This window comes from Pongo abelii, chromosome 1 (assembly GCF_028885655.2).
Source record: "Pongo abelii isolate AG06213 chromosome 1, NHGRI_mPonAbe1-v2.0_pri, whole genome shotgun sequence".
In the NCBI taxonomy this organism is placed as follows: domain Eukaryota; kingdom Metazoa; phylum Chordata; class Mammalia; order Primates; family Hominidae; genus Pongo; species Pongo abelii.
The window spans coordinates 16,135,449-16,155,990 of record NC_071985.2 but is presented as its reverse complement, the minus strand read 5'-3'; the positions used below and the strand labels follow the sequence as shown (position 1 = coordinate 16,155,990).

The 20,542-nt window shown below is 38.2% G+C and overlaps 1 protein-coding gene across 3 annotated transcripts in view; it reads right to left on the bottom strand.

Annotated features, from left to right (window-relative positions):
• Positions 1–20,542, bottom strand: part of PCNX2 (pecanex 2) — a 327,055-nt gene that overhangs the window by 178,843 nt on the left and 127,670 nt on the right. For all 3 annotated transcript variants that reach the window (XM_009232501.4, XM_054561349.2, XM_054561362.2), the window contains 2 exons: positions 13,530–13,622; positions 12,540–12,690 (listed from right to left, as the gene is read on the bottom strand). In XM_009232501.4, the coding sequence (XP_009230776.3) occupies positions 12,540–12,690; positions 13,530–13,622 (244 nt within the window). The remainder of the gene's footprint in view (positions 1–12,539; positions 12,691–13,529; positions 13,623–20,542) is intronic.

Below are 20,542 nucleotides of genomic sequence, written 5' to 3'. Positions count from 1 at the left end.
ATTAGAACAGCATTTTGTTGGCAGGCCCTGCATTCTATACGGCCACAATAACACATATGGAGATGGGCTGAGGCCAGGGATCTTTAAGAGGTGATAATTGAGTCTCTACTTAGAAGTGAAGCAAGATGATAGCTATAAAGGAGCTCTACGTTGGACTTTCGAAGGGAAAAAATCTTTTGGGGAACTGGAAACCAGTTAATTCATAAGTTACAAAACCTTTACTATTATTTTTATAGGAACAGGAGAGTCACAAAAAAAGACTGAGTTAGAAACCAGGTTGAACTGCATAATTCAGCTCTAGTTTACTGCCCACGGTACTTCAAAGGAATGAAAGTGACAGCTGCTGACATCTAAATGTCATATAAAAACTACCACTGCTTTCCATGGATTAATTCTGCATCTCTAGATGAGAGGACAGCAAATGTGTTTACACTATGAGCATACACCAGCAAGTGGAAATGAAAAAAAACATTTCAGGTAAAGATTCATCCCAAGGCATGGTTTTCCTGATGGGTGTTGAGTACAACATCTAGTCAAAGCAGAGATGGGAAAAGGTGAGGAAACAAGTTAAAATAAATATCAAGAAATGACAGAGTACAACAAATCCCAGAGATCACCAAGCCCAAACTTTTGACTTCAGGTTCTGTTAACGCTGCATATTGACAGGATATTAATTTCACTTTTTTTCTTTTCTTTCTTTCTTTTTTTTTTTTTGTGAGATGGAGTCTCACTCTGTTGCCCAGGCTGGAGTCCAGTGGCGGGATCTTGGCTCACTGCAACCTCTGCCTCCCAAGTAGCTGGGATTACATGAGCGTGACACTACGCCAGGCTAATTTTTTGTATTTTTAGGAGAGATGGTGTTTCACCATGTTGGCCAGGCTGGCCTTGAACTCCTGACCTCAAGTGATCCACCAACCTCAGCCTCCCAAAATGCTGGGATTACAGGCATGAGCCTTAATTTCACTTTAATTCTTACTTATCTTAGAATCCTCCTACCAATCTCAGCAATTTATTCTAATGACACGCTTCAATCTCTAGATGAGGAAAACATTTAACAGATAAATGAAACTCATACTGAATGTTTATAGTTGGAAGTAGAAAGGGACACATTGAAAGATGAATAATAATGTAAGAAGAAGCTAAAACAAAAGTGTAAGTCCAGAATTCTGATTCCTCAAAGATTAAACTTACTCCTTTCATATACAACTACTATGAAAACCCAGAAAAAGAAGGGCTTGCGCATGCAGCAGCATGGCAAATGTGCTTCCGGCATCCCCAGATTGTGTCAGGGTTCACAAAAAGTAAAGTTAAAAAGAAAATCTTCGCAATGATATTTTGTAACTGCCTTTGTGTAATGTCCCAAATATGCAAAAAGATCATTAAAAAAAGCGATACTTTAGCATGATTATTTCTCTTTTCTCTGGAATATTAGGCCCTTGAGAAAAAGAATGCAAACTAATTATACCATTTACAAGTTTATATATAACTCATTACAATTAAAAGCTTTAAATTTTCTTAAAGGGTTTCAGGTTGTGTTTTGTTTAGACTCTTTATGCTACTAAAATAAGTTCTTCTCCATAATTAAAAGTTAATAAAAATCCTCAGGATGTTTTCAGCTTTAGAAAGACAATCTTCACCAATTCAAACCTTGAATTAAGATTTAAGCTGCAAGGATACAGGGCTTCCTGCTGTATAAGGGCCAGATGCATTTCAGTGGGGGTGCAGCTTGAATCAACCATCCCTGGTGTCACCCCTGAGGCATCTGAGGCAGAGAGACTCTGCAAAGTGGAATGAACACATCTGTGCTGTTACCATCCCCTTATTATAGACAATTGCTTTTTTCTGTAAGCTTTTCTCACTCTCATCTGTCTTCCTGGGTCAAATCTCAGCTATCATCAAGTTCTTAGCACTAACATGTACACATGTTGTTTATTCTCTAGAAATAGGATTCACTTACAAAACCAGTAGCATGAATGCAGGGTAAAGGAAGTCACATCATCCTTGCTGCTCAAAGCCCTTGATCTCTGTTTAGGATGAACCCATGGTCCATCATTTTTTCTTTTTCAATTAAGCGAATTCAGGGCTGCCCATGGCCCAGTCCCATGCCCGCAATCCTCTTCCTCCACTTATCCTTAGGCCTCAATTTATATATATATATATATATAACTTTCTTTTCTACTCCATTTCCTTTACTTAGGCCTCAATTTAAATGTCACTTCCTCAAGAAGCCCTTCCTTTCCCCTCAGATCTAAATTAAGACTCCCTTGCACTCCCTCCCAACCCCCTATGTGTTTCTTTCATTGTACTTTCTTCCGTGGGATGAATGACCATTTCTCCAGAGGGCTGCAGCTGCAGCCAGCGGGGCCAGGGCCGTCCTTCTCAGTCACAGTCAGCTTTCAGACTTTGTCCATAGTGGCCACTCAGGAAATCTCAGGGAACACACCTGATTAACTGACGGATTAATAACTTAATTAAGAAGACGCCTAGTAGAACAAAGTCTGAGGAGAAGCTGGTGCTTCCCCACAGTAGGTACTGCTTCTTTTGGAGGGTACTGGGTTTGCTTCTGGCCAAAGCATTTCATTTTCTCAGAATATCTGCTCTCCAGGTCCCCAGCATCCTACACAGTCCCAGCAACACAATAAATATATTTTGAATGAATTGATACACATTATCAGGTTCAACATCATGGTAAATTTCTCAAAGAAATACAAGGTAGGGAAGAGCAACATGAGAGAATCAGAATATTAAAGTTTATGTTTTTCAAGGAATAAAAACTTTCATTTATTTAATTAGTGGGTTTTTACTTTGGCATCATGCTTAGAAAATTCTTTTCCTCTTCCTCAACCAAGATGATATAACTTGACCTACATTTTCTTGCAGTGCTATTCTGGTTTCTTTCTTCTTCCTTCATTTTAAATAACATGTTAAATCTTTAATACATCTGGAAATTCATTTGATACAAAGTCTTACTCCAATTTTTTTAACGTTCATTTCCCCAAAACCATCCCATTGATTTTTTTTTTCATTAGTTCAGTGGGAATAAAAATGTGTCCTTCACATTTCCTCAAAAGGTGGGAGAAACTCGGCAGAATCAGTGTGAAATGTGCCTTCTCTTCTTGACAGAAAGGTCCTCAATTAACACCAAACCATAATAATAATATTTAAAACTGAAAAAGCAAATGGAACCACTTGTAACTTTTTCACATGAAAAAGGTAGATGAACATTTTTACGTGAAGAGGCCTAGGAGAGAATTCCAAATGCTCTCACTGTGGCCACAGGGTAGACAGAGCTTCTCGTTACAACAACCATCTTGCCAAGAGCAAGGACAATGTGCTTACTTTTGCATCCTCAACACCCAGAACAGTGTCTAGGACATAGCAGGTGCTCAATAAATGTCCAATTCAGAAGAAATCCTCCCTCAAGTAAAGTGTAATTTGTATGTTATTTAAATTACAAGGTTACTTAAAAACACCATTTCTATTTTCTCCATGGCCTATCCATATATCATCCTATCATAGAGAGCTATGAAGGTTAAGCTACTTCTGATAAGATTCCAACAGACCTACTTTAGGGAGACTGAGTCAGGGCTCACCACAGTGGCCACACCGACTGCAGCTGAGAACTAACATCATTCTTCAAAATGCCCTCTTTAGCCTTTCCCATGTTTGTTGTGCTAATAGACCAAAGCCACTGTAGGACCATTGTGCATATATTGCACGCTGCATATTAAAACTTCCTGATTTTTAGTGTTAGTTGTTTAAGTATCCCTCCCACTACTGACCATTCATTTTAGCTCCATATTGCATTAGGTTTATCAGCAGTTTAAGAGAATCCTAATGGGTCTTGGATAAACATCCTGTGGCTTGCTGGAGAGCTGGAATCTGAGGCTGGCAGCTAACCATTGAGCTTTGTCCCAAGTCCTGTCTATCTTTTTTTTTTTTTTTTTTTTTTTTTGAGACAAAGTCTCATGCTTTTTGCCCAGGCTGGAGTGCAATGGCACAATCTCTGCTCACTGCAACCTCCACCTCCTGGGTTCAAATGATTCTCCTGCCTCAGCTTCCTGAGTAGCTGGGATTACAGACACCTGCCACCATGCCCGGCTAATTTTTGTATTTTTAGTAGAGATGGGGTACAGGCGTGAGCCACTGCGCCCAGCCTTTTTAACGCTAGCCCAGTTTGGCCTGAGCTTCTCCAGACCTCCCTCTGCCTCCCTCTGCTGCAAGCAAAGGTAACTGATTTCCACTTTTCTTTTTCCTCCCACTGCAGTGTAACTTGGCTTCACTGCCAAACCCCTGCGGCCACCTCCAGCCTTGTGGAGACTGATGCAGGAAGATAAGTTTCCCAGTGGACTAGAGGAGATCAGCCAGAGTATGAGAGTGCCTGGCAGGGAGGAAGGGAAAATGAGGGGAAGAGAAGGTGCAGGAAAGTAATAGCAACAGAGAGAATAATTAATAAAGCAGGCTTCCAACTGACAGGCTGGTTTCTAAAAACTCAGCTCGAAGTCATTTATTTGGCATTTGAAATGCACTTTCCCATACCAGTATCATAGCACATGATGACTATGTTACTTTGCTAGTACTAGTTCAGTTTATGCTTCAAATTATTCTAGTAATTTTGAATTAAAAACACTTTGGAGAGTTTTCCAAGTCTCTAACTACTTCCTGAAAAAGGCGAGGTAAGGAATACATCCTTCCTCCTCTAGCCACAGCAAAGAAAGCCTCTTTCCAAAGACCCCCGCATAGTTTTATGTTCCAAAATCAGACAATGCCTCTCACGCCATATTCCTTTAACTAGCACTAGATACATTTGAAAGCATTTTTACATATATTATTGAGTTTCACTTAATTACTGTGCAAATTCTGTGAAATAAGGTATTCAGATAGCACTATGACCTATTGATGAAAATTTCAAAACTGTATGTATGACATGTACATCCAGATTATAAAGGGCCACCAACTGCCTAGCACAATGGGTGAAACAAGGCACAAAGTCAGGTGAAAATGATGAGACTTCAGAACCCTGGGAAGAGGAGGAGGATGCACTTAGGGAGCGCTTTCTGTTGCCAATGACTATGCTAAAGGTGCTACATTTCTTCTTGGATTGATTTCATATTTAATGTAGGAATTCCCAATTACAGAAGACAAAACTGAATCACAATGGCGAAGCACACTTAATATGTGACAGAACCAGGGTTTGAGCCCACCCAGTCTTGTCCAAGGCTGGGCCATAACATTATAATTATCTCCTAAACTTCCCAAAAGCTTTCTGCAGAGAAAAACCTAGTCACATACAAAAGACGAAGCGTCAAAAATCCTCAGACTTTTTAGCAGCAGCAGTGGATGCTGGAAGACAATGGAATAATGCTTACACCCTGGTAGGCTACACACTACAAACTATCTGAAGTATGAAATAGAATAAAACACTTTGAGCAGAGGAGGTCTCGAAAGTTTCTTCTCATGTGCCTCTTCTCAGGAGCGACTGAGGACAAGCTTCACTCCAAAAAAGGGAGTAAACAACAAACAGAAACTTGCAGCAGGTTCCAGGAGGGAGTCAGGGAGGGAGGACGGAGCTAATAGATTATGTGACAGATTCGTCTGTGTGGAAAGTTGGAATGAGAAATATGCTACACAGCTATTAGAATGGCGAGCAAATACAAAAACAAACATTTGAATAAGAAATATAATCAAGGTCTATACTACTGGACCCAGAGGTGAACAACATTTAGACTTAAGAGTTAAAAAAGAGCCTGAGTAGAAGTTCAACAAAAATATTAAAACTATATTAGGAGAAGGAGGAAAGTGAAAATGTTAATGCATAAGGGAAGATAAGAGAGATAAATTCTTATCTTTTATAACGGCAAGTCAGTAGATAAACAAATCTAAAATACCAAGAAGTAGCAGAACACGCACATGATCATTATTTAGAAGAATACCACAAGAGATACCTAAAGAGCAGCACAGAAAGTATTTTCTTTGTTTACAGGGAAAATCAGAAATGGGGCAGGAGGGTGGAGTTGACAGGAGTCTGCTGCTTTTCATTACAACTTGTTCTATTTGATTTTTAATACTATGTATTATTTTGATATAAGTGAAAAATACATTATAAAAAGCAACAGTTCTCAGAATCATGTGTATCACATAGAAACTAGTCTATCTGTAAACAGAGACAAGATTTGCTAAAATGCAAAGTAAATCTCATTTAAGAATTGCAAATTTGGGACCCATTAGTGAATGTTTTGTAATAGTGGATTTTTTAAAATTACAATTTAAATAGATGTTTAATTGATGTGTTTTTTGTTTTGTTTTGTTTTGTTTTGTTTGAGAGGGAGTCTTGTTCTGTCACCCAGGTTGGAGTGCAGTGGTGTGGTCTCAGCTCACTGCAACCTCTGCTTCCTGGGTTCAAGCGATTCTCCTGCCTCAGCACCCCGAGTAGCTGGGACTATAGGCGTGCACCACCACACCCAGCTAATTTTTTGTAATTTTTTTTTTTTTTTTTTTAGTAGAGACAGGGTTTCACTGTGTTAGCCAGGATGGTCTCGATATCCTGACCTCATGGTCCACCCATCTCAGCCTCCCAAAGTGCTGGGATTACAGGCGTGGGCCACCGCGCCCGGCCTATGTGTTTTATGATGTATATATATATTTTAATTTATTCTAATGCATCCAAAAAGTATAGCGTAAGCTTTTCAGTAGTGTACGGAGGCACATGTGAATCCTCCAAACTACCCTTTACTTCAAGAGGCTTTGTATACCCTTATCAGCCTATAGAAAACCTTCCTTTAGTGAATTTACAAAGCATTAACCATTAATTTTCTCCTCCAATGTTTATTGACTATCTGCCATGCAGCAGATATCAATGCAACATTTAATTATATAATTCCATGTATTTTCCATTTTATATGCATATCAATACATTGGAAAGGTTTAAGCAATGACACATGAAATTAATTGTAAGCTCCTCACTTAGGATATCAGCCTTCTACTTCTTTCTTTTTACTTTGTTTTTTAAGAGAAAGAGTCTCGGCTGGTCACGGTGGCTCACGCCTGTAATCCCAGCACTTTGCGAGGCCGAGGCGGGCAGATCACTTGAGACCAGGATTTCGAGACCAGCCTGGCCAACATAGTGAAACCCTGTCTCTACTAAAAGTACAAAAATTAGCAGGGCATAGTAGCGCACGCCTGTAATTCCAGCTAGTAGGGAGGCTGAGGCATAAGAATTGCTTGAACCCAGAGGGTGGAAGTTGAGTGAGCTGGGATCAAGCCACTGCATTCCAGCCTGGGCAACAGAGTGAGACTTTGTCTCAAAAAAAAAAAAAAAAAAAAGAGAAAGAATCTCGTTATGTGGCTCCAGCTAAAGTGCGAGAGTGCAGTGGCTATTCAATAGCGCTATCATAGTGCACTACAGCCTCTAAATCCTGGGCTCAAGCGATCTTCCTGCCTCAGCCTCCCAAGTAGCTGGGACTACAGGCACACACCATCATGCCCAGCTACTGTTTCTTTGTCTTTCCTGCAGGGCGGAACCTAGTGTCACAGCCCACATTACTGTATGTGCGTAGCAGTCACAATTCTTCTACGGTGACACAGCCATAGGCTTATTTACCAGATTATAAGCTTTTTGATGACAGGAACTACATCTTAGTCATTCCTATGTCACTGGCTCACAGGGCTTGGCATCTTGTAGGAACTCAATAATTACTTTCTGAATGAGTGAATAGTATATCCATAAGCATTTTCTACGTGAACAAATAAGTAAATAAATGAATCTCAATACTGTACTTATTCCTTGTCTCAATCTCTTTTAACTCCATCGTAATCCATTTTTATGGTAAGAGTACAGTCATCAAATCAGGTCACAATTTTTAATTCTTAAAAGCCAAGAATTATAATATTATGGAAACATTACCTTGGAGGACCATGTGAAATGTGACTCAACCCCAATATTTGCTTTTTGAAATAATATAATTCCTTTGGAAAGTTTTAAGATAAAACACATTTTCAATCAGGTCCAACTTTGTACTTCTTTGTGACAGGGATCAATCAATAAAGTCATTTGTCTGGAATCATTCTCATAATTCAGGAAAATTAATTTTTTTTATTTTCTAAAAATATGAGTGCTCCTTTAACATTTAGTCTCAAAAACCCCAAGCTAGAATAATACGCAGTTGCCTATTGTGCTGTCTTCATGTTCAGCATGATTAACTGAGATTGGTGAAAATATGGCAATTTTTTAAAAGAGCAACTTCACACATACACATTAATATAACTCAGTTGTGTCCCCATGACCATCATGATTCATCTGATGCTGAACTGTACTATAAGTGATAGAATTTTATTCTCCTAATTCAAATATTGGTGAAACAGCATATCAAGGTTGGGAGGAGATAATATTTACTTTCAATAAATTAGTCTCAAAGGTAAAGAACTAAATTGACTAAAAAAGATATGTTTCAACATGCAGTCTTCAACTTCAGTTATAATATCTATTTCCATTTATCATAGTCTGAGTTTTATACCAAAATTATTTGTTATCTCCACATTCTACCAAGTAGAAGTACATATTCAAAGTATGCAGAAAGGAAAGTAAGCCAAAAGGAAGTATATGCACCAAGTTTAAAGTTTGTTCCAGCGACTACAGAGTGATGATGGTTACGTTAAATGCAGTTCAGCATTTGTGAGCCTCCCTCTCTACACCCAAGCACTGCCGTGAGCACTGGAGGAGTGTGCGCTAGCAGACATGGAGCTCAGTCTACCTTAGGCACCAGTGGTTACAAGTGGTTATGGAAGGGAGGCTCAGGGAGCAGTGGGGAATCTACTATTCAGGTTTAGGTGGTCGGGGCAAGACTTCTCTGGAGGGGCCGATTTTAAACAGACCTGGGCTGGGCACGGTGGCTCATGCTTGTAATCCCAGCACTTTGGGAGACCAAGGTGGGCAGATCACTTGAGGTCAAGAGTTCAAGACCAGACTGGCCAACATGGTGAAACTCCATCTCTACTAAAAATACAAAAATTAGCCGGGTGTGGTGGCGGGCACCTGTAATCCCAGCTACTCAGGAGGCTGAGGCAGGAGAATCACTTGAACCCAGGAGGCAGAGGTTGCAGTGAGCCGAGATTGTGCCACTGCACTCCAGCCTGGGTGATAGAATGAGACTCAGTCTCAAAACAAACAAACAAACAAACAAAAAACGCAGAGACTTGAAGCATGAGCAGCTTGGTGTCAGTCTAGTGAAGCTGGAGGAATGGCATCCGTAGTCAATGGAGGAGCAAGGAGAGCAGAGTGTTTGAGAAGCCTCAAGAATGCCTAGAATCGATTGTGGAAAGTCTCTATCAAATCAGGGAAGCCTGGTAGTGTTAGCATGAGAAGATGGCATGTCAAACTTTACAGGACCTACTGTGACTGTAGCCTTATGGCTCTTCTGGGTAGTGATGATCACAAAAACAGCCTGAGAGCCACATTCAGGATGTATGTGATTGCCCACCCAGAATGAGAGCAACATCGGTAGTGAAATGACCTGGGCTCTAGTCACTCACTGGCCACAAAATCAGTGGGACCCAAGTTATGTTTCTGTCCCTAGGCTTCAGTTTCCATCTATGTAAAATGGTGGGATAGGATTATAAAATAAACTCTAAGACAGGGGGAGCACATATGCCTTATCTTACTGTTCCAGTTGATTAGAAATGTCTGCCGCCAGCCCAGTTCTAGGACTCTGTTCTCGGTTAGTGATGTCTGCCCTGGAACCACTGTGTCCCAGCAGTGGGCTACACACTAGCTAGTCCTGCTCTGCCCTGCCTTCTTTCCCAGTGACAATATTATGTGCTCCTATGAGAAAGAAGATGTGAGCATCACTTTCACATGAAAAGCTGTGTGCCTGGCCTGAGTTTCCTGTACATGTTTTGTTGCTGGTGGAAAAAAAATGAAGAGTCAAAACCTAAGAGGCAGAAGTCCAGGAAGAAGAGGCAAGGAAATTCAGGACACAGATGGCACCAGAATGGGTAACTGGGCTTAAATCATTTTTAAATTTTGTGTCTGTGGGTTTTCCTTCTAATACACCTAATTTTGAAACGGAATCTGTTTTTCGTTATGTGCCTAATTTGTCTAACCTGTGACTCCCGGCTAGATTTCAGGCTGCTTATAAATAGCTAGGGTAGGTAAGTGAGAAACTTCCACAGAGCCTCTGCCTGACACTGTGTAAGCAAGTGTGGACCCCTCCCAGCCTACGTCTATGGGATACACAGGGACTCAGTGCCACCCACTCACTCGCCCTCCGAGAGAGGAAGTCAGACACACAAACACCCTCACTTTACTTGTTCTTGAATCTTGTACTAAAAAGAGCCATGTAGGCTTGAAATAGTTAAATGATTTTAATTTAAATGGGGCTGTCTTAGATACAGGAGAGAAAATGAAAACAAACAAACAAAAAAAAACAGAAACCAAGGTGTTAATGGCCCACTCCTATCTTTCATTGTTGAATTCTACACTCTGAACTGCCACACACTAAGTGAAGCCCAAGTCTAATCTGTCTCATTTTCCTTTCCTTCAGCTTCACAGGTTCTCTTTGCTCACCCCAAGGTATTTAAATATGTACATTTAACACGGGCATGGGCATAGGCATAGTTTAAGAATAGGTATAGGGAAAGGCACAGGTATAGGTGCAGGTAAAGGTAAAAGTATAGGTATCGTCATTGGTACAGGGAAAGTTATAGATACAAATAAAGGTATAGGTATAGATAAAGGTAAAGGTATAGATACAGGTACAGGTAAAGATTAGGTATAGGTAAAGATAAAGATATATAGAAGTAAAGGTAAAGGTATAGAAGTAAGTATTGGTATGCATCTAGGCAAATGTGTAGGTTACAAATAGGTAAAGGTATAGATATACACAAAAGTAAAAATATAAGGAAATGTATAGGAAAAGGTATTGGTACAGGTACAGATATAAATATAGATATAGATATGCAGTTAAAGCTTCTTACTTCAAATCTCCGTCAACTAACTTACCAATAATGTCAAAATAACAAACCCCAAAACACTCCACTAATTTCACCAACACTTAGTCTTTCTAGAGTTTTTTGAATGAAAGGGAAATATAACCTTAAGGCTGCAGAAGTTCTATAGAAACTGGTCTTTTTCATCACGGTCTTCTATGTATCCACAAGCAGTCACCTGTTGGGGTAGGGACTTTCCTCTACAAGTGGACTAAAATATACAAACCATTATAGATGGAACCTCTTCTGAGTCTATCTTCTTTCAGTTTTTCTAATACTGATAATAATTTGCATTTCAGTAGCACATGGAATTGTACAGAACATTTAAAACTACGCAGCTCCATCCTTATGCTAGCTCCTGATTCTGTAGGTGGGAAGAGTAAGTCTCCAAGGGGAAAGAAGTCTGAGTGACCCTCCCTGCACTTCTAAACCCCAGCAGCCCGACGAGGCCATCTTTCTCCACTGAACAAGCCAGTTTTTCTACTTGGGCTGTTTCTAACTAAGGTGGCTCCTTGTGCCCACCCAGAGATGCTCCGTATGGAAGCACTCTCTATTCTGAACAGCATCTTCAGTGACTCTTGCATATTTAAAAATTTTTTAAATTATCTTCCCCCTTTTCCTTTTGTCATACCAGTCTACTGAAGTTGCTGGTGACAAATTTGGCTGAGTTCAGTACTTTAAGTCCACAAACCTTGGTGCCCCTCACTTATCTTTATGCCTGGACATATAGACAATTAGATAACTCGCTAACAACTGAGAAGTTACAATAGGCTAAACAGCTCTATGCAGAATCAGTAGCATTAGACAGCAGTTATAATCTGTGAGCGATAACTTTGATGGGTCTAAAACTGTGGATAAATCAATCTTCTTCCATCCATTCAAGCACAGAACAGGGAATTACAGAGCAAGGAAAGATCTAGCAGAAAAATTTCTAGAAGACTTCTTATCTAGAAGAAATCTATTTCTTTTCTAAGGCTGTGAAATGGTTGTGATTACGAGGCTATTACATGATCATGGCCAGAGACACCCATGGAAACTGCTAAGTCAATCAAGTGTAGATACAGCTGTAGGCCTAAATGAACAAAGCAAGCTAAAGAAAATGCAAGCGTTCAGGAGTGCTTAAAGTTATTGGTCAGGCCCTGCTCCATCCTCGCCATTTCATGAAGGATGGGAGCATGGTCAAGGGATGCTCTTCTTAGGCCCCAGTCAGTTTTTTGTGGGGACAGCATAATCTTCAAGTGTGAATGATATAATTTTTCCACAATACCCATAGCCAATTAATATTTTTATAAAACATTCTTCTGATTCACCTGGCTTTAACTTTCTTGTTATGGTTGGCTAGAATATCTGGGAACAAATACCATATACTCCAAGGTACATATTCTCCTTTTTTCTTTTTTATTGTGGTAAAATACACATAATGTACCATCTACCATTTTCAAGTGTACAGTTCTGTGGCATTAAGTACATTCAGACTGTTGCACATGCTCTCCGGTTTAATGTATACCTACCCCTCCTTTTTTGTTTTTCTTTTAAATAAGGGATGTATTACTAACCTCTCACTTCCCGTTGATGATACTCTTTGTTTTTGAGAATGGGGTGTGAAATCCACATCCAGGGATGATGCTTGCGGAGCTGAGGGAGCACGTAATGTGTTACAAACCCCACGGCTCCAGCCAAGGCAAACAGCACGATGCTGAGAAATGGCTGCGATAAAAATGGGCAGAATCTCATTACTTAGCCTAGAGGATGGGGAGAGGGATGCCCATGAATAATACATAACATCACTGTCCTTCCACTTTTTCCTCTTAACGGATAGCCAGACTCAGACCTTGTTTCAGGCCTCTGAAAATGTCTTCTCTATACCATGAAATTGGTTCATGTGTTGGAAACCACTACGAGGGTGAGGGAGAACTAGCCTATGGAAGTATAGAGGCCAACAGAATGATGCCCCTTGGAATACATTTTTAAAATTTTCCAATGAGGAGGTGAAGAATAACCCATGCAGCTCACAGACATTTCCTCATGAAAAGGGGAGTTAATGGATGGACAATATTTTTGTATAGAGAAAGCAACTGTCTGGAAGGACCACAGCCAGGAATCCCATTTGGAGCTCCCCACTTTGTTTTTCTAACTGAAAATCCTTTTCCCATAGTCCTTTTGGCTCTGTGACCTCTGCCTCACCCCTGATACGGTGACTCCTCTCTTCTCTACTCATGGTAGAGCACTGTTAGCCCACCCTATGACTATTAACTGTCCTCACAGTGGATTCCACAAGATGTGCCATCACTCTTGCAAACAAAACAGCTCCCCAGATGCAGGAAAGGGTAAGGATAAAGCAATCGAACCCAATCTGTGATGTGGACCAAGTCACATCTTGGACATAACTGTTCACAGTACATGGATTCATTCCCTAAGCCTCTTAACAGGCATTTTGTTTTCTTTCTCTGGCTCATGTGTCTTGTCAATACCCTGTAGCTCCATGACAGCTTTGTTATTAAGGATAATAAGGGGGCAGGAAGAGTACAAAGTTGGTGGATACATACTCGCAATGACAGGAATACAGTGCTGGCGCTGACTGCAAATGAGAGGACAGCAACCACTGCGCAGACGATGAGATCCCATTTTAAGACATCCATCTGGAAAGAGAAAACCAGCAGTAAAGGTGGCTCTTCATTTCTCTCAGCAACTCTGTGTGACCAGGTAAATCAAGCAACAGGACACTGACCCAAGATAAACTGTTTTTCCAGCCCATCACTTACCTGACACACTCATTGGCACACACTGGATGGGCTGTTCACTAGCTCCTGCTTAGGGAATTTCAGGAAGACTAAGGTGGGCTGGGGGAGAGTGGTGGGGGAGAGGAATCATGCACTGCAAGGTTAGTGTATGTGTGCTAACCATAGAAAGAAGAAAGGTTTTCCACACAAGTAAGAGGCATGAGGTTCTTGTAAGGTTCTTGTATCTGATCTGTGTTTCCACAAACATAGATCAGATACGAGATTCCCAGAGAGCTCCCCAAAGGGACTTAGATAAGGTCTGATAAAGGAGGTCAAAGTGCTAATCATCTCTACTTGGCTTTAGGGTGTCTTGCATTTTAACATTCCAAAAACCTGGCTAAAACAAACAGAAGCCTCTTATACATTTCTTATTGCTTTGGACTAGACCAGATTTTGCATTTTAATTTACCAGTCAGATCACTGGTGAATTAAAGAAACCACTTCAAAATTATTTTTTATATATATACATTTATATATACATATATATTTATATATACATATATGTATATTTATATATATACATATATGTTTATATTTATATATATACATAGATATATGCAAGAGGTACACACATTACATGCAGACAATGAAATGTTCAGTAACTCACTAATACTTTTTCATACAAAATTGTAGTGTAAGCAGGGGCTAGGGAAAACAAAGCAAAGTTCAACCTAAGAATGCTGTGAATGCAGATAGATGGAGAATGGCCTGTTAGCTCCAATGGAGCACAATATTGCTGGCTGAACAATCTAAAGCAAACAGGAGGAACCATCACTTCTTTTCTCTCTGTAGAGGCAGATTAGTTATATTACACAATTATTGATCATTTGAAGGTATCACACTGTTACCTGAAAAGTCTGAAACCTTCAATACATTTATACCTCCCTTTCTCATATTGAAGGGATTTATGCCTTTTAAATCACTGTTTTCTAAATTAAAATGTGGGGTTTCTTGCAAGTCATGCTCCTTCCTGGCTTGCTGACCGTATTATCATCCAAAGTGATAAAAAGAAACAGTGAAAAAGTCTGGATCCTAGATTTATTCATAGTAATTAATGGTAATCTGATTTTGGGGCAGGGATAACCATAGGAATTTAATTCTGAATCTATGAAATGTTTGTGATCAGAGAAATTCACCAAAGATTTACTTTAGCAACAGGCCATATATTGCTTCCTATCATTCCAAATGCTTAAAAAAGACCAGACCTTTCTAGAGGAACATTCTGTAATTCACTGCATCTTTTGGCTGTGGGGAGATGTTAATTTTTCTCTCCTATTTTTCATTAACATGGTTTTATGTCATTTAAAAATTACTGAACCTTTATCTGAAAGAAGATAAACATTTTCCTGAATATTCTAATTTAAAATCTTGTGTTATGTTTAGCTGACTAATCAACTTTGTCTAAAGGGAAAATAGTTGGCCACCAGTATGATTGCTGGAGTGGGGAGGAAGGAAGGCTGCATTTCTAAGTTTCTTAAAGCAGAAGCAGGAATGAGCTCGAATTATTATTAATCTTTTTTTCACAGTTGGATGATATATGGGAATTCCACTGTGATTTCTATCAGTGTCATGAGTATCCCGTGTAAATATAGACCATTACACAGCCTTTCTCTATTTATTAAAATGTTCTCTCCACCCATTTCTTTTCTATATTATAATTTCTAAATAGTTTATTGAGATAAAATTGGTACCAAAAAGCCACATATATTTAAAGTGCACAACTTAGGCTGGGTGCTGTGGCTTACTCCTGTAATCCCAGCAATTTAGGAGGCCAAGAGAGGTGGATCACTTGAGGTCAGGAGTTCAAGACCAGCCTGGCCAAACATGATGAAACCTCTGTCTCTACTAAAATACAAAAATTAGCCAGTTGTGGTGGCTCACACCTGTGGTCCCAGCTACTCAGGAGGCTGAGGCAGGAGAATCGCAGAACCCAGAAGGCCGACGTTGCAGTCAGCCGAGATCACACCACTGCACTCCAGCCTGGGTGGCAGAGTGAGACTCTGTCTCAAAAAAAAAAAAAAGGATACAACTTAACAAGTTTATATTTATATTTTAAATATATAAATTATATAATATACATTATATATAATTCTGGTTATGGCTTTATGGGGATATATATAAATTATGGGACTATATATATCCCCATAAAACCATAACCAGAATTAAGATAATTAGCACATCCATTACACCCCAATGTTTCCTCTTTTGCCTCTTCCTAATCTATCCCTTTCCTCACTATAGCCTTGACTTTCTGTCTTTAGCGATCCTTCTGCCTCGGCCTCTTGTTTTCATTTTCTAGAATGTTATATACATGGATTCATAAAATATGTACTCTTTTGGTCTGGCTTCTTTCACTTAGTGTACTTATTCTGAGATTCATCCATGGTGTCGTCTGTGTCAATAGTTCATTCCTTTTCATTGCTGAGTAGTATTCCTCTGTATGGATATACCACAATGTGTTTATCTATTCACCTGTGGGTAGATGTTTGAATTTGTTCCCAGTTTTTGGCCATTTGCAGCTAAATAAAGCTGCAACAAATATTCACGAACATTTCCCTGGACATGTTATTTCTTTTCTCTTGTGGAAATACCTAGAAGAATGGCTGGGTTATGTAGTAGGTTTAGTCTTAACTTTTTAAGAAACTGCCATAATCCAATTAAAAACTGGGCAAAGGACGTGAATAGAAATTTCTCAAAAGAAGACATACAAATGGCCAAAAAATATTTTAAAATGTGCAACGTCACTAATCATCAGGAAAATGCAAATCAAAACCACAATGATATACCATCTCATCCCAATTAGAATGGTTATTATCAACAAATGCTGGTATGGATGTGAAAGAAAAGGAACCTTACACACTGTTGGTGGAAATGTATATTGATTGCTACAGCCATTATAGAAAGCAGTATGGGGAGTTTCCTCAAAAAATTGAAAACAGAACTACCATATGATCCAGCAATTCCACTACTGTGTATTTTTCGAAGTAAATAAAATCAGTATGTTGAAGAGATATCTGCACTCCCAGGCTTAATGCAGCATTATTCACAATAGCCAAGATATAAAATCAATCAAAGTGGCCATAAACCAATAAATATATAATATATATAATCACATTTTATATATGATACCACATTTTTTACATATGATATATATGAAATATATATCATATATAGAAAATGTGATATACATAAACACACCCCATGGAATACTATTCAGCCATAAAAAAGAATGTAATCCTGTCATTTTGCAGCAGCAGCATGGATGAACCTGGAGGACATTATGTTAAGTGAAATAAGACAGGCACAGAAAGACAAATACCACTGAGTTCACTTATTTGTAGAATCTAAAAAAGCCAATCTCATAGAAGTACAGAGTGGAATAGAGGTTTGTAGAGGCTGGGGAGGGGAGAAGGAAGGGGGAAGAGAGATTATTCAATGAGTACAAAATTATAGTTAGAAAGAATAAATTCTAGTGTTCTATAGGATAGTAGGAAGACAATAGTAACAATATCATAAAGCATATTTCAAAATAACTAGAAGAGAGGATTCTCAATATTCTTACCACAAAGAAATGATAAATAAGTGAGGTGATATTTTAAATACCATAATTTCATCATTGCACAATGCATACATGTATGAAAACATCACAGTGTACCCCATAAATGTGTACAATTATTGTCAATTAAAAGCAAAATTAAAAAAAGAAACTGCCAAGCTGTTTTCAAAGTAGTTGTAACTATTTTACATTCTCAACAGCAGCATGTGTGAGTTCCAGTTGCTCCATAGTCTTGTCAATAGTTTTTTAAATTTTAACCATACTAGTGAATGTATGCCTCCTAGGGCACATTTTGCAATATCTGGAGACATTTTGGTTTTAACAATTTGAGGAAGGGAAGAAATAATACTGCCATTTGGTGGCTAGAGACCAGGGATGCAGCCAAACATCCTACAATGCACAAGACAGCCCCCCCAACCCCCACCTCCCTGCAACCAGGGAAATATTCTGAGGCTCAAAATGTCAACAGTGCTGAGGCTGAGAAACCTTAATGGAGTGGTATCTAATTGTGGTTTTAATTTGCCTTTTCCAATGACTAATGATGAACATCTTTTCATGTACTTAATTTAAAGTACTATTTATAATAGCACTAAAATTATACTTAGGGATAAATTTGAGAAAAAAAAAATGTGCAAGACGGAAGCCACCTAACATCAGTAAAGAAATGAGAGAAACTAAACAGAGAAACTAAATAAATAAAGGGGGGATATACTGCATTCCTGGATTTGAAGATTCAGTATTGTTAATAAGTCAATTCTCACAAAACTGACTGATAAATTCAATGAAATTGTAATGAAAATTCTAGCAGAATTTTTTTAGAAATGGACATGCTAATTTAAAAATGTATATGGAAATGCAATAGACCCTAGAATAGCTAAAATGACTTTGAAAAATAAAAAGTTGGTGGACATACAATACCTGGTTTCAAGGTTCATTACAAAGCTACAGTAACTATGGTATTGATGGTATTGGTGCAAATACACATCTAGATCAATGGAAAAGAATAGTGTCCAGAAATAGGCCACAACAGATATATGATCAATTGATTTTCAACAAAAGTGCAAGGGTGAAATGACAAATCTCCTAAATGAAGAAAAGGATAATCTTTTCTATGAAAGGTGCTGGAACAGTGGAATAGCCATCTACAAAATAAATAAATAAATAAATAAATTAATTAATTAATTAATTAAATTAAATTAAACAATAACAAAAACACCTTGATACTTACTTTGCTGCACATACAGAAATTAACTCAACATCATGAACCTGACAAACCATCAAACTGCTCAAAGCAACCATAAGAGGAAATCTTAATGATCCTGGATTTGGCAAAGATTTCTTAAATGGAGCACTAAAAGTTGGAACTATAAAAGAAAAAATTAAATAAATTGGACATCACAAAAATGTAAAACTTTTGCTCTTTGAAAGACACTTACAAAAAGGCAAGCCAAAGACTAGGGAAAAAACATTACGACTCATAAAACCCACATTCAACAAAAGACATTTACCTATAAACAAACAACACCCTCCTATATCCCCAGCTGCACATGGTAAAAAGTTCTGAACAGACGCTTCACTGAAGGAGATATACAGATGGCAAATGGTAATTACTGAGCTTTTTACTCTTGATGCTAGTTAATGAAACTAGACTGCTCTCCTAATATTGCTGAAAATAACATCAGCAAAATCAAAAGGAAACAGTTGTTTTTCCCCAAAGCCACCAAAAAGCAGATATTATTCTGCTCCAAAAATTTTATCCTGGAAAATAATACATTTTTTTTTGGTGGGAATGTAGATAGGTGCAACCCATTATGAAAACAATATGGAAGTTCTAAAGAAATTTAAAAATAGGCCAGGCGTGTTGGTTCCCGCCTGTAATTCCAGCACTTTGGGAGGCCGAGGTGGCAAGATTGCTTGAGGCTGCAAGTTCAAGACCAGCCTGGGCAACATAATGGGAACCCATCTCTATATTAAAAAAAAAGATATTAAAAACAGAACTACCATGTGCCCCAGCAATCCCTCTTCTAGGCATATACCCAAAGGAAATGAAATCACATGCCATAAAGATATCTGTGCTACCACGTGTATTGCAGCACTGTTCATAATAGCCAAGATGTGGAAACAACCTGAGTATCTGTCAACAGATAAATAATGGATAAACAAATTATAATATAAATGTAAATGGAATATTTTCAGCCTTTATAAAAAGAGACATCTTGCCATTCGTCACAACATGGATGAACCTGGAGCACATTTTGCTAAGTGAAATAACCCAGACACAGAAAGACAAATACTGCATGATTTCACTTTTATGTAGAATCTAAAGAGAGAGAGAGAGAGAGTCAAATATATAGAGATAGAGAATATAACAGTAGTTAACATGGGCATGGGGGAGGTAGAGATGGGGACATGTATGTTAGAAATTATAAAGTAGCAGATATGTAAGATAAACAACTCCAGCAATCTAATGTACATGAGAACTACAATTAATAAAACTGTACTATATTTGAGATTCCTGCAAAATAAGTAGATTTTAGCTGCTTTTGCCACAAAAACAAATAAAAATGGGTAACTATGTGAGATGATGGATATGTTAACTTACTTCACTATAGTAACCATTTTACTATCTATATGTACCTCGTGTTATATATTTTAAATATACACAATAAAATCTCTTTAAAAAATAAAAATAATATCTTTAAAAGGAATCTCGTAAGACACCTGAACTTCAGAGCTTGCTACTCTGTCCTGTGAAAGCAGCCTTTAATAAGCTCTAAAAAGTTTGTAATTTCGGTTGGTTTTCTTGTTAAATAACTTTTTGCTCATTTAAATGTATATTATTATACCTTTCCACCTCCTATAAGATATAAATACGTGTGGGTTTTTTCAGGTAGGTATATTTTATTTTAATCTTAGTTTTGTAATATAAAAAGAGAATTTAATGGTACTGCCCTCTTCCTTCACGTTTGAAGGTAAAAAAAATCTGTGACTCTGTTAAATTATTTATCTAAAAAACAAGAGTTTAAGAATCTGTTTCCTTTTAATAAATGTCCTATGTCTTAATAGTGAATTCTACTATGTTAGATCTTACTAAAATGAGTGTGAAAGGGAATATACTGCAAGATGGAAGCAAAATGCAAATTTAGGTCTTTGTAATTTTTATTATTAATTAAGTTTCCCATTATAGAATAACATAATAACATTGCAGCACCCTAGAACATAC